General features: G+C 45.8%; 1 protein-coding gene across 1 annotated transcript in view; it reads right to left on the bottom strand.

Annotated features, from left to right (window-relative positions):
- Positions 1–9,643: 9,643 nt before the first annotated feature.
- The window catches only part of LOC8029181 (myogenesis-regulating glycosidase), a 55,535-nt gene continuing 50,649 nt past the window's right edge, over positions 9,644–14,529 (bottom strand). The window contains exon 10 of the mRNA XM_029966320.4: positions 9,644–12,025. Within this exon, the coding sequence (XP_029822180.1) occupies positions 11,699–12,025 (327 nt within the window). The 3' untranslated portion in view covers positions 9,644–11,698. The remainder of the gene's footprint in view (positions 12,026–14,529) is intronic.

The following is a 14,529-nucleotide window of genomic DNA, read 5'->3' as shown; positions in this document are numbered from 1 at the left end:
GCGCACAACGAACCGATCGAGATTCTGTTTTCTGATTTCCACTCCCAGTGATATTTTTTTTAATACCAAACATGTAATTAAATGTATCAAAGTTGAAAACATAAAAATCTACTGTATCAGAACTCAAAGCATCAAATGGAAATAAAAAACAGTAAATCTTTTTGGGGTTATTGTTTCCTGACAACGCTTACTTTTATCTACACAAATTTTAACATTATGTTCTTTTTCGTCCATTGCAAATGTAACGGTCTTCGCTAAAAATAGCAAAGAATCCACAGCAACCCTTTTGCATTGACACAGCAATCTGAAAATAATTGCATTATTTAAACTTTTAGCAAGCAGTTTTTCTTACAATATTTTGCTACCAAAAGGAGAGGCACACTGGCGCATGTGCCTCGGTTCTCCTGCAAGGACGGTCGCTTCCTGCAATGCTTGGATAGAAAATGGCGTATTATTTTGATTCACACAATTACCAGCCACCTCCGCGCTTCCCTGTGCCCCCTTGTTCAGCAGCACCACGAGCTGCGGAGATCTAGGAATTTCTGGCAGGACGCGGGACAAGAGGCCTCAATGTGGGACAGTCCCGCGAGTTGTGGGACAGGTGGTCACCCTACTTATATAGGGCGACCCAAGCAGGGTTGGGCAGTATCGCGATACAAATGTATCGCGATAGTATTTCAGAAATACATTTCGTATCTGTATTTCTGTATCGCGATACATTGTTTTCACCAGTATCTGTATTCCTGTATCGAAATACATTTTGAATGTTCCTTTGTATCGCGATACAATCAGGATCAAATGTTTTTCGTTACATTTCTTGAGAAATACTCCCCCCCCCCCCCCCCCAAAAAAAAAAGCAAAAAAAAAAAAAAAGTCCGAACGCATTATTTTTTTTTTCTACTTCTAAGGGCACCAGAGTCAAAGAGATGCTGGGGTATTGTTGCTATGCTGACCAAGGTTCCTTCCGATTCACCAAACTATTTTTCTATGCGTCCTCTTCTCTCTTCTGAGAAGTGTTGCGTAGTCGGGGACTCGAACCAGGTGGCGTGCCAGGAGTGGAGCCAGAGCATCTTCTGCCGCAGGTCCTAGGTAGGGATTTCTTGAGTCATTGTTTGCTGGCATCCAATGCCCGCTGCTAAGCGTCTCTCTCGCCTTAGCGTACAGACTACACCCAGCCGGCAAAGCTCAGTCACATTCCGTTGCAGCACGAGCCTGGCGGTGGTTGACTTGAAATAGTAGGAAGACTCACTCTGTGATGTTCAACACATATTCTAATGCATCTGCGGCTGCGCCCGTAACATTGCACGGCTCAAAGGTACGTCATCAGCCGACGTGAACGTGACCCGCTGCTCAGGTGATCCAAAACCCAGAAGGAGGCCAGAAGTGGCCTCGCTGTGCCATCCCAGACTACGTACTCCCGCTGCTCCCGCGACTAGTCTCGAGACCGTTGTTTCTCGGATAGCTCGCACCTGTGCCGGCAATATCAGCTCGCAATCCCGAGGTCTCTGTTTGGATAATGCTAGGCAAAACTTGAGGGCTGAAATCCGTGCGTCGGTGGCGGAGGGTCGGTAGTAAGGACCTTCAGAACAGGGATGCTACCGTATCGTTTTTTCAACTGTAAAACAGAAGATAAGACATGTATTCCAAGATGCTTCAGATGGTCCACTATTCTCAAAAATTCCAAATGACACTGCATGAACGATCTTCAGCTAGGTAGCCTACAACGAAAGTACGCATTGTCCTTTTATACAGCAGCGTGGTAAAGTTTCATGTTCAAGGCCACACCTACAGATAAAGAATTCTAGTTCACTCCACCGTGACATAATGTGATCAATGTTGACAGGATTCTCTCGTCAGACAGACAGGATGTCATGGAAAGGACCGCGGTCAGCAATTGTTGGAACGTTTTTTTGGGCCCATTGAAGACTCCTTGTCGTTTGAAACCACTACCTTCAAGGCAGAGTACCAAGCCTGCAGGAAAGTAATTTCGGGATCGAAAACTTCAAGCTTCATCTCAGTTGGCGTCTGAAAAAATTTGGAAAATGTATTGCAGTATCAGTATTTCTGTATTTGTATTTCTGCCTTCCCTAAAATGTATTCCTGTATTTGTATTTCCAAATACTTTTTGACTCTTTTTTAAAATGTATTTCCGATACGTATCGCGATACATTTTTACAGATGTATCTTAGTATCAGTATTTTAGCTACTATTTATATGTATCCCAGTATTTGTATTTCCAAATACATTTTTCAGTATTTCTGCCCAACCCTGGACCCAAGTCACCAGGCTCAATCTAAAATGGACTGTAAAAATCGACGCCTGCACGTAGCAACCAAAACTTTTCGTCAAAGGTGTAGTTTGCAGGTCGGTTTTTTCTTGTAAAATTACAAAGCATAGCTCTCTTTCTGTAAAAAAATAGGGCCAAGAAACTTGCCAGGGTCTACGGCGGGCGGCAACGCAGACGACCAAGTCCACAAGCGGAGTGTGTTTGGCGTTTGTATTGATAAATGGCGCTACCTCCTTATCGCGACGGCTCGCGACCACATTGGTTTATTAAAATGAACATATTCTCTTTGAAATGTACCTTTGGTTAAAAAATAAATGTGGACGATAAAAGCAAAACTTAAAGTAAAGAAAAACGAGTCTGTGTAACGACGGCGCTTTTGCTGCCAACGAATTTTGTCTGTGCGTCGTCTGCTTTTTTTCGCTGGTCGGCTACACCTTCGGATGTTGCTCGCGACACCATCTATCAATACGAACGCCAAACACACCCCGCTACTGGATTTAATCGTCTGCATCACCGCCCGCCATAGACCCTGGCAAGTTTCTTGGCCCTATTTATTACAGAGAGAGCGCCGAGCTTAGAAATTTTAGAAGAAAAAACCGACCTGTGATATACACCTTTGAAGAAAAGCTTAGATTGCTACGTGCAAGCGTTGATTTTTACGGTCCATTTTAGATAGAGCCTCGCGAGTTGGGTCACCCTATACATGAAAAAACTTGTCTAAAATTCTACTGTTTCTTCTCAATCTGAGAAAAAGACAACTTTCATTGCCGGGCTTGACTGATGAGGCTGGCCTTCGCGAACCCCAAATGGTCCGCAGACCCCCATTTGAAAACCGCAGTTCTAGCCCAACGAAAGGCAGGATACAGCACAACATGCCACTTGGTTCCACGACTCTCTCATCCAGGGTAGGACGAGGCAACCATATTGTTCACCCGGCTTACCATGTGACTGCATAAAAAAAAGCTATAGGGTGGTCACCGTGTTTTTGTGCGGCAAAACTAACCAGGAAAGTTGATGCCTGTACATAGTACCTGGAAAGCTTATACTTTGACAGAGTATGCATTTAGGTGGTGCATTTTGCAAATCAAACAAAATCTTTATTCACATCACAAAGATGTTGAGGGAATAGACAAAAAGCTTATGGAAGGCTTGACTAAGGGTCTGCACCTCCACAGGTGGGTGCGCACCCTTAGTCAAGCCAAGACCGAGATAGCAGACAACAGAGTGCGTTGTCTGCTCACTGCGCTTATCGGGCAAAGGCGCCACCAGCTGCATTCGTCGCCAGCTCGGTCGTCTGCGAAAATGTCTGCCATTGACTCTCGCAAGTTTGCTGGTCTCTTTTTTTACAGGAAGAAAACTATGCCTCAATATTTCACAAAGTAAAACAGATTACCTCAGTGAACCTATGAGGAAAGTTTGAGCTTTCCACGAGCGTGAATTCATTTCTCCCGAGTGTTTGACAGCACAAGATCTCTGATAGTGTCATTTCAACAGGCAGCATTCACTTTCACTTTATAAGAAGCAGACGGAGTGCACTGGAGCAGCTTGGTTATGGTGGGCGTCATTTGAGCACGTTGGCAGCTGATAATACGAGTTAATGACTCGTAGCACATTTTGTAGACAACTTCTCATGGACACACGTTTCGTCGACACTGTGGCGTTTTGCGAAAAGCTGTTTCGTGGATGCATGCTCCTGCGACGTTTCATCGACAACATATTTCGTTTACCAAGTGTGTATTAAAATCTGGAAGCTGCTAAAGATTGGCGTGTGATTCCCCGAGGCGTGTTTACCTTAGCTGAGGCGTGTTTACCTAAGCCGAGATGCAAAAAGTTTGTTGCGAAAACAGAAGTGTCATGTTCGAAGAAACGTCACAAGGTCTGTCAATTAAACAAACGCAGGAAGCCTTTCGACGAAATCTCGTTTGATGAAATGATTGCTACCGTTGGAGAACTCAACAGGCCAGCAATATATTCAAACTGAAAAATAATCACAGCCAGACACTTTTAAAAAGAGCATCCTTTATTTGTCGTAGCATTCTATAGCTCTAGGTTATCAAAAATATATTTGGTATATCAAAAATACTCCGAGCAAAACACCTGCAACAATGCTCCCTGTACAGTTGTTGTTACGGTGTTCGACGACACTTTGTGCTCTTTGTGCCCTTGCACAAAAGGTTTCGTAGAAAACTGCAGGAAAATCAGCAAATTGTTCAAAATAGCAGGGACAATCACCTCTACTGCTGCCAGGCACAACTTTACCAGGAAAAAAGTACTTGCAATAAGGAAGGACTCAACAGGTGTTAGTGTCACATACCCGCTTCAGCACACACTTATCATGACCTTGACATCAGCTTTTTCCAAGGCTTCCGTCGCAGCTACAGCTGGCCTATCAAACAAGTTATGAAAATGCAATGCTCATCTACATTATCAAAATGGTCACAAACTCACTCAACGCCGTTTCCGAGAAACCTCAATAACGCCAATTGCTTGCGGATTACTCAGCTGGCACAAATCAAAAGCTGAGTGGCCATTTTACTCTTATTTACACGAGTAAAAGTAATCTAAAAGAGGGGGAAGGGGGGGGAAGGGAATAAAAAAATAGTCTGCAAAGTGTGTAGCAGCCTTGAAAAATCTTTAAATTGAATATTATTTCAAAAATATTCTTTTCAGTTAACCCAGGTAGCAATTTTAAATTGTTTGGCAGTCTTGGGCTTGAACGTGTCGACCTCACAGATTGCATGCTTGACAGTATAATAAACGAGACACCTTACTTTATTTGAGAACGGTTTCCGAGCTCATTTCGATAAATATCTTCAACACTTTGTCGTGTTGAACAAGGAATGAATGCCGGGTGCCACTGAATTTCTTGCCCAGTAGCCCAGGAAATCAGATACAGTAGGTATACTACAAATAGCAACAGCGACACTTTCAAAGTGATTGCACAGCATTATCTGGCATTCTTCTTGTCCAAAAGTGTCAGGAAATATGTCCTGGGCAAGTCAAACGGAGGCACTACGGAGTCGTGCAGGAGACGAAGAAAACGCAACAGCTAGTGTAACCCCGCACACTTTTTTTACCACAGAGGTAATAAAGCTGCAACAAGACGTGGGCAGTGTGCACAAAAAAAAACAACAGCTAAACAGGTAGAGGCCGCCTGTAACAAGGCAACAAGACCAAACATTTCTCAACCAAACATAGCAGTAAAATTGTAGGCCTCGGTTCTTCTGATACCGTTTGATAACATGGCAACAGGTGTTTAAATCAAGCAGGTTGACCTAGAGCCCTAGCAGCGCTTCTGATGTACCTAGATTACGAAGCGTTTCTAACTGCTCGATCGGGGTCACGTGGTTTATGGGCCGCGTTTGCAGAACAAGGTGCGATGAGGCGACGAAAGCGTCCATCGTCTGCAAACATCTCCGCCTGCTTTTCTCCTCGCCATGCGACAACGCGATGCACGTGCGACCAATCAACGCAGGAGGCGTCCGCCGTGAAATTGCAAACGCTCTCTGTAGTTTAAGCTGCTCTCTCCCTTCTATCTGGGCTCTCTGGGCCCTTCTCGACATGGGAGGTGCCAACATTTGACAGCATTGGAAAAAGTAGAGAACAGCCAACAAGGTAAAGGGGCTTAGAGCGATAAACTGGCATTCACCAGGCGAAAATGACCCCCACCTGGCTGCTGCCATGTTGTAAAATTTTTACCACTAGACATGTGACCATACCAAATCCTGAGGCTTTTACGCAAAACTGAACCGAGATTTGTATTGCGATCGCTGTAAAAAAATCATGAAAAACTATTTTTTCAGTACTGTTGGCCCCAAGGGTCAGTGTCTAGCTCTGATAAAAACCCAAACTACAGCAGTGGCTGACAGCATCTAGCAAAGGCATTGCAAAGCTGCCAGAGTTTTTGCCGTAAAAGCACATTTTGGACATCAAAATCATTTTTTTTTAATTATCCGAAACGATTGAAAACAATGTCTGGACATTACCCTCAAAATTCGATACTTGGGAATTTAGTATTTCTGAAGTAAAAAAACAGTTTCCAAATGCCGAATTTGAAGGTCGCGCGTGATCCGCGCCAGTGTAGTGACGTCAAATATTAAGCGGCCCTGCGAGTCGACTTTCTTTCACGCCTCCGCTCCGAATGTGTGTGTGTAAGCGTTGTCCGCCGTTGTCGCCGCGACCCAAAGCGAGGAGGTGAGGAGCAGGAGAGAAGAGCGCTAGTGTACAGGGAAAAACAGGTTTCCTTTGTGCGTGCCGTGCCACTTGCCTATCGCTGCGAGCAGACGACGCTTGACGTCTCGCCGCTTCCGCGTGAAAAGCTGTCCCGGCGGAGTCGCAACGAAAACTACGATACACAGACACCAAGCCCAGTTGTTCCAACCGTTTGACGATTTCCTTTTCACTTCACTTCACTTTATTACCTCGATGTCTGAGAGGTCGTCGGGCACCTAAAAAAGACCACTTCGTCCGATTCCCCGACTCGCCGATCAGCCATGTTTTCCGAGGGAGGATAAAAACCCGGGAGGCGACATCACAACGGACTCTGATTTTTGGTATTTCAAAAAGAAGGGCACTAGTGCATTCGCAATTGCGTTAAAAAACATGTTTTACGATCGCCGTTATTAAATGTTATAGAAATGTCGCCTACAAAGCTTCTAAATTTCATAATATTTGAAGTCACGAGGAGGTGAGGAGCAGGAGAAAAAGCGCCAAAAATAAAAAAATGCGCGAGCGCGTGGGGAAATTTATTTTTTTTTGAAATGCGCTATTTTTTTGCATGTCTAGACCTAAAACTATAAGGTCACATGTCTAGTGGTCAAAAATGTGCAACATGGCGGCAGCCAATGGGGGGTCACTTTCAGCTGCCAGCTTATCACTCTAAGCCCCTCTACCTCGTTCACAACAGCATCCCCATATTAGCTACCACGCATTAAGTTGACATTTATTTTCTACATGCAGTCATAAACTGAAATTTCGGAATGACACCGCAAAAAGCGAGGGACAACCCAGAGAGAAGCTGAGATGTGAAGCGGTCGGTCGCTAGGTGTTGTAGGTAATTTCAGAGCGTAGACCCATGCCAGTTCCAAACGCCAGTTCCAAACGTATTGAGGAAGTGCTGGGTATTTTTACACATTCAAGGCGTGTACACCCTGTCCCCAAAAAATATTCAGTTTTTTTTCACTGCAAATATAAACAGCACATCGCCAAACACTTAGCCTCTGCACAAATGTGGCGCTAGCAGTGCGAACCAGAAGCCAAAGTTTCAGAAGTATCCGTCACCTCATTCAAAAGTTACAAGCGATTTTCTGAAAAATTTCAATGGGAAAATAGGGCCCGTTCTTGGTAACTGGCACCATTCAGCTCCATGTATTTCACTGGCCGCCATTTTCCCATAGAAAAATTTTGAAAATCACTTATAACTTTTTAAAAACATAACGGTTAGCTCTAAAACTTTGATATCTGGTTCGAACCACTAGTGCTACTTTTCGGCAAAGGATGAGTGTTTGGCGATGCGTAGTATATTTTTTTTTGTTAAAAAAATAAGAAACCTGTACATTTTTTTTTTGGGGGGGGGACTCTGTACAATGCACAAAACAGCTTTGCTATAGCAGCACAAAAATGTCTGGAATGTCTCGCGAGCAGACATGCTAAAATTGTGATCATACTCTGCTGACAAACAAGAATGACATCATCACTTGGTATGTTGCAAAATACACAAAGAAAAAACATGTTTACGGAACAAGCAAAACGACTACTATTGAAAATTAGACCTGAAAAAACCATAGCTGCTCTCTTGTTACCAGACCAAATGTCCGAGCTGCATGCCTAGCATCTAGAGTGTGCTACAATACTGCGTATAGACCGCCAAAGTAAAGGGCATCTCGGTGGTTCTGTTTTCAGCGTCTGTGTGCAAAGGGGTATTCACACGAGGGAGAAATCCCGGGGATTTCTCCACGGAACGCACATCTCGCGACGAAAACGTCAGGTTTTGCGATGTGCAAAAGCTTCGCGTTTTCGTCTCGTGATGCGCACGCGCCATGGAGAAATCCTCGGGATTGAAATCTCCGGGATTTCTCCCTAGTGTGAATACCCCTTAAGGTACATGCTTCGCTTGCTTTCAAAAGCGATGAACAGGCACATGCTTAAGGTGCGGAGACTGCACGCCGGGATCTGGATTTCTAAATATTAGAATGATGCATAGCCTGCATTTTTTTTTCAGTAGTCCATGAAAACATAATGTAAACACATTTTTTTTCAGACGTCTCTGATAACATTGGTGCTATTAGAGATTGCACTTTGTGTAATCTCTAATAGCACTAGTATGTGGACAATGAAAAAATTTCAATTTTAACAACAAAAAAATTACAATGAGCAAAATATGAAGATGGCACAAACAAAGAATCGCGTAATCAGTCTTTTGATTGAAAAAGGCTACACTCAGCATCAACTATTTTGCACTATGTTGCCAAGGTTAGCGTAGCGTCTGCAGTGCTTCTTTCTACTCTGTCAAAGATAGTAGCATGAGCGTATGCAGAGGAGACGCAAGATGAGTGCCTTTGCACCAGTGCAGCAGCCCTGTGGAGGCTACGCTAGCCTTGACAATGTAGCACAAAATATTTTGTTCCCAAGCCTCCGTGCTATTGTTTATTATAAACTACCATTTCAACCAGAAGAAAAGACACAGAGGCCATGATAACAAGGAGGCTGCGATTCCCTTTCACATGCATGCAATTAGAAGGGGTGAAAAGCTATTTTACAGAAACGAGCATTAAATTCACTACAGATATAAAACTTACAAAATGAAAGCAGAAGCGAAAATCTTACTAGAATACCAAACAGCATTAGCACGCGAGTCATAATTTTCGCTTTGATGATCCTAATGCTGTATGTGCCTCTGCTGTACACAGAATGCCCCAGATGCGAAAATTGAAGGGGCAATCTAGTGTTAAAGGCAAACATCCTATATACTGAAAATAGGATTTTATGCCCATGTTCAATACAGCGTGTTTCAGTTAAAACTTAAGAGGTGATGCACGCTATGGTTGCTGAAGCAACGCAGTATTGCTGACACTCCTAATGAGCAAGTTTATATTTCTGCAACGTGCCAGACTGGTTAATTAGTAACAAAGATCACTCATTCTGTGGCTGTAGGAGTAGTTTCTCTGCTATCCTCCACTGACAGCGTATTGAAAGTGCACTTTTTACAGGTATGGCTGCAACAACCTCAGAAGTAGGCAGAAAAAATTTCTTCTGGAAAGAAAATGTCGAAAAATATATAATGGCAGATGAAGAGACCTTTTTTAGTGTAGGAGTATCGAGCATGAACAGTCGTAGAAACACCCAGAAACACTCGCTGGTCCCCAAATAAAAAAAAAAAAGAATGTATCTGGAGTCAGGAATTAGGCATGCCGTAGTGCAATAACCGACGAGCTGACCTATAGTTGGTGACAGGTTAAGGGTTTGGGGGAAGCTCCTTCCACCTTTTTACACTTTAATGGAGTGTTCGCTCCGCTAAACTGGAAAGAGGTGGGAGGAGTCTCCCCTGAACTTTTAACCTGCCGCCAACTTGACTATACGTGGTTTTGTTAATTTACGTCGCTTAAAACTATCCGTTTCTCTCGAATGCCCCCAGCACGTCTGCGATCTCAATCGCATAGGTACACTCAAAGTACAAAACGCTCGCAAGGCCTCACGAAAAGGTTCACACACACTCACAATACAGTTTCGTCAGGAGTACAAAATGCTTCTCAGAGTACAGGCTCGTCGGGAGTAGACGGGACGTGTTGTGGTCCGTGAGCTGCCTCGGGTTCGAACAAGGTTGTAAATAATAGATTGAGCAGCCCCCGCATCAGATGCAACGCTAGACATTGTCGGGTGTCCAACCGGGTCGGACAAGTGGCAGCAGATACTTTGTCGATGAGACTTGCCCAAAGACACGTCAGGACGGGTCACACACTACCAGTCAGGACGGACACGTTTCTGGGCAATCTTTGCCCGGACTTGTCGAATCTCGCGCAACGTCCCGCCGAAGACGGTGCCAAAGGGCACTATTGCCCGTCTGCCCGGAGAAGTGCCGGCCATTCCTCGGCCACTTTCAGATGCTAGCACGTTGGGAATGTGGGTGCATGTTAAGGGAAAGAGGAAGGGCACAAGCGTACAGTCTTCAACGATATAAAAGACCCATATGACAATGCAATTTCAAAAGGCTACCCAGGCTTTGCTCTGGACGTGACCAGACCGCTAGGTGTAAAAGATAAACAAACCTTCGTTTCGTCGTCACTCTAAAAAATATGGTGCCTAAGGCCAAAGCGTGCTTAGCACCGCCCCATAAACTGTCTCGGAAAATGGGTCTTTCGTATTGTTGGAAGCTGCGCGTGCCACAAATGCGAATCCTCCTCACCAGTGCACACTGCTGCGTCTCGTCTGGAGCTCGTCGAGTGCGTCTCGTCCGGACGGGTCATGGTCAATGCACATTGTCCCAAAGGCTGCTTCACCGCTTTCCCTCCCAACGCATGCCGGGATGATGGCTGCCAACCACTCTCCCGATGTGGACTACCCCAAAATACCGAGAGAGCACCCACCCAAAATTTAGGAATAATCTCGAGAAATTGGGGGACGGGCACTCGTTAGGTTCAAGAGGGAAAATGCGAAAGGAGCCCGAGATAGGAGAAGCTTCGCCACTTTCCACCTGCACGCTAAGTTTTGACCAGGTGGGCTCGGAAGTCTGGGGTGGATGCTCGTCGGGAGACGGGAGCAAGATCGGCATCTTACGGCATGCGAGTCCACCGCAGAGCCTGGGGAAAGGTCACGGCCACGAAGTGTAGCAGATGCTGATGAATGGACCGGTTTGCAGCTCTCGCTTTAGTTGCCCGGAGCCGTCGACGCCTATCTCGTCGCGTCTCCTCGACGGCACTCCAAATGCACCGTCCGGTTCTCAAGAGAAAGCCGGGAGACCTCAGTCACGACGGCACCATGGCACCACCCCGAAGCAAACGAGCGCAGTGCACATAGCAGTGGCATCGAAAGTGGTCCCGATGTGGCAACGAATGACGTTACCAAGTGCCTTCGGATGTCGTAATCTTGACGGTTGGGCACGCAAGTTCCGGCAAAATGTAAGAGCAAATGCAAGTGCCGCTGTTGTCGCAGTGTCCCAACTCCTGGCTGCCGAAACTTTCGCGAACTGTAAAGCTGGAGAGCGGACTACATCAGAAAACGGCATCCGCCACGTCCGCCACTCCTGCTGTGACACTGCCAGGGTCGCAGCCGGCGACAGCATGACACTTTTGTGACGTCGTCGCGCGGAAATCAGGGCACCGCATTTTAGGACGCGGTAAACTCCTCAGTTGGAGGTGCGTTCCAGGCACCACGGCGCACGTTGCGAAGCCGCGTCGAACGTGCGTCCGGGCGGGGTTAGCACTTGTCCGAGCGGCTGAAGTAGGTGACCTTTTCGAGGGGTGCCACGACGCTGATCCACTTGCCGCCCCGGTGCAGCTTCTGATCCTCGCACCACCAGCCCTGCGGGAGGTAGACGTAGGCCGAGTTGCGGCCGGGTTCCAGCACGGGGGCCACGATGAGGTTGCGGCCCAGGGCGAACTGGTGGCCCGCCCCGTAGGTGTTCGAGTCCCGGGGGTCCAGCCACCAGAGCGGGCGCACGATGGGCGCCCCGGGCTCCTCTAAGGCCTCGCGGATAGCCGGCTCCACCCGGGTCTTGCGGAACTGCGTCAGCACCCGGGACACCTGCGCGGAGGGAGGGAGTGCCCTCTATCGATTGCGCCTAGAATAATCGAAGCCTGCGCGCTATAATAGGCCCCTTTCGAAATCCAGTCTGGCAACTTTGATCACTGATGGCTGAAGATATTACTGAGCGGAGGATACAAAAAGACTGCACAATCACGTCCTCGGTACAAACACGACGCACGAATCGGATACAATGGCTGCATAAGTGCGGTCCAATCAATCTCTCGGCACAAGTTAAGCTCAAATGCCTTTTAATGGCACAAATTTAATCGAGGGGCTCGGGAGTCGCCACATCGTGCCAGTCAGTTCTTACGTTCACTCTGTCGAAACCGAAACAAATCGAGAAAGAATCGCGAGACGTTCAAGAACTAATTCTGGTATGCCACTAACGCACGAAAGTGATGGTGCCCGATGAAATACAGTTTCGTGACTGCCGTTAGTTTGTCGAAATTGAAGCTGCTTTTTGGAACCCCCAGAGGGCACCGCATTTTGAAAAGGGCCTATTTCGAAGTTGCCGCAGCAGAGAGATCCAGCGCGGATACAAATTGGACACGAGTGCTGCGTCAGCTGGGTCTCGTGTCCAATCGAGGCGTCGAAGGACGCTCGCCATCGTGCTCGGGTCCAGTTGCCGAGATGGCACCGTCCGACAGTGACGACGTTTTGGAGCAAGAGGAAGACTTTTGCAGGCCTCAATTGTTCTAGGCGACGTTGCCTCTGCCCACCGTGCGTGCACACGCCCTAGTGCGACAAACTTTTCGTCTCAAGGAATGCCGCTCTCTCTCAATTGGCATTCTAGGAACCTCTCCTGGTTTTTGAATCAGTGGAATAAAGTGGAGCAGATACCCAGAGACCTTGCTCAGGCTGCGTGTGCATGCTCAAGGGTAATGAGACGCCGCCATTCTCATCCATAGTACGGTACAGCCCACTTATAACGAACTCGGAAATAGCGAAAGTATGGATATAACCAACGAATTTCAATTTCCCGTTGCCGTTTGTATACCCGCAGTGCGACACGAGCCCACTCTAGACGAAAAACCTCGAGAGGCCCGCCACGCACGTTAAGAAATTTCAATTTAGATTAAATGCAAGAAAAAGCTGTTTAAGGTATACCTCTAGAAACGAAGCATGAAGACAAATTGCTGCGTACCGATAACGTAATCGACGCGCCCGCCCCGTTTTGTCCATGCGAGGGTGGAACTCATGCCGCCCGCACCGCTCGGCAAGTTTGCTTTCTCCGCAGTATGCGCGATATGCACCGCCGCGCACGTCCTGCGGAGCATTTTATTTTTTTGAAGTTTCCGCAGTTCCCGTTTCACATATCCTGGCTGTGTTCGGAAGCTTACTCAAGTGCCCTAATGTATCCCAGTTACTCCGGCAGATCACATTATGTGACAACAGAAATAGAGAATGCTGGATGCGGGTAGGTTTTTGAACAGTCAAGGATCCTTTACCCTACTAAAGTGAGATAGAGTAAATATTGGAACGTTGCCCCTGTCTATAAAAAAACAGTATTAAAATTTTCAAAATGCTACAATAAAAGCCTCATGAAAACCCCCGTAAGGCTAAGCATGTTGACAAAAACACAAAGATGAGAAAATCAGTCTAAGTTTTGACATTCAACATTAAAAATTGTGTGAAGAATAATAAATAATAATTGCTATCAAGGTGTAGTCTAAGTCTTCCTGAACAACTTGACATTAAAAATCATGTAAACCATTCCTGGGAAAATTAGAAGAAAAAAAAATATGAAAGTAAAGAAGGAGTGAAATATTGATAAAATCACAATGGGAGGAAGTGGTTACTCAAAAAATATTTTTTGTTTAATGGTCTATCTGTGATTTTTTGCACAGGCATGCAGTTTTCTATGCTGATTCCATGACTGCTATCAAATGTCAGATATCTCTTCTTTGTCAAAAGTTACCAACAAAATTAAATATTAATTAGCTAATTTCAGGATGGGTTTTAAAAAACCTTATTAAAATTTTAATAAAAAAAGGTGTCAATTGTTTCCTAAAGAAATGCCATACAAGCTAAAGCTATTTTTATTTCTTCAGCACCATAAAATCATGTAAAAGAATTAAAGTGAACAGAAGACATATACAGTAAACTTTTGTTAGTTCGACCTCGGTTAATTCAATTTTTCATTTAATTCGATTTCATTTAAACACCAAATCGTGTTTAAAAGTCCTGGCGAGCACCCATACATTTCTACGGGAGGAAAAGTTTGATAGTTCGAATTCGGGAAGACTCCGCATCAGATAATTCGTCCCCAGCGAATGCGCGCGGGCTCACGTTGCACGGCACCACGGCAGAAAAATGACAAATGTACGGCGAAACACGGGCCCTTTGCTGCACAGTCGAACGTGTGCAAATATGCACCTGTTCCTCTACTCCGTTGAGATGAACCGTAGCGAATGACACGAGCCAGCGCAACCAATCTGGCGTGGAGTAGCGCGGAGAACATAGCACGTGGTCGGGCGCGCAGACAGCGTGCGCTCTCAAAG

This window comes from Ixodes scapularis, unplaced genomic scaffold (genome assembly GCF_016920785.2).
Source record: "Ixodes scapularis isolate PalLabHiFi unplaced genomic scaffold, ASM1692078v2 PGA_scaffold11__112_contigs__length_91849675, whole genome shotgun sequence".
NCBI classification, from domain to species: Eukaryota; Metazoa; Arthropoda; class Arachnida; order Ixodida; family Ixodidae; genus Ixodes; species Ixodes scapularis.
Note: the sequence above shows the minus strand (reverse complement) of the source record. Positions and strands in the feature narration are given on the sequence as shown.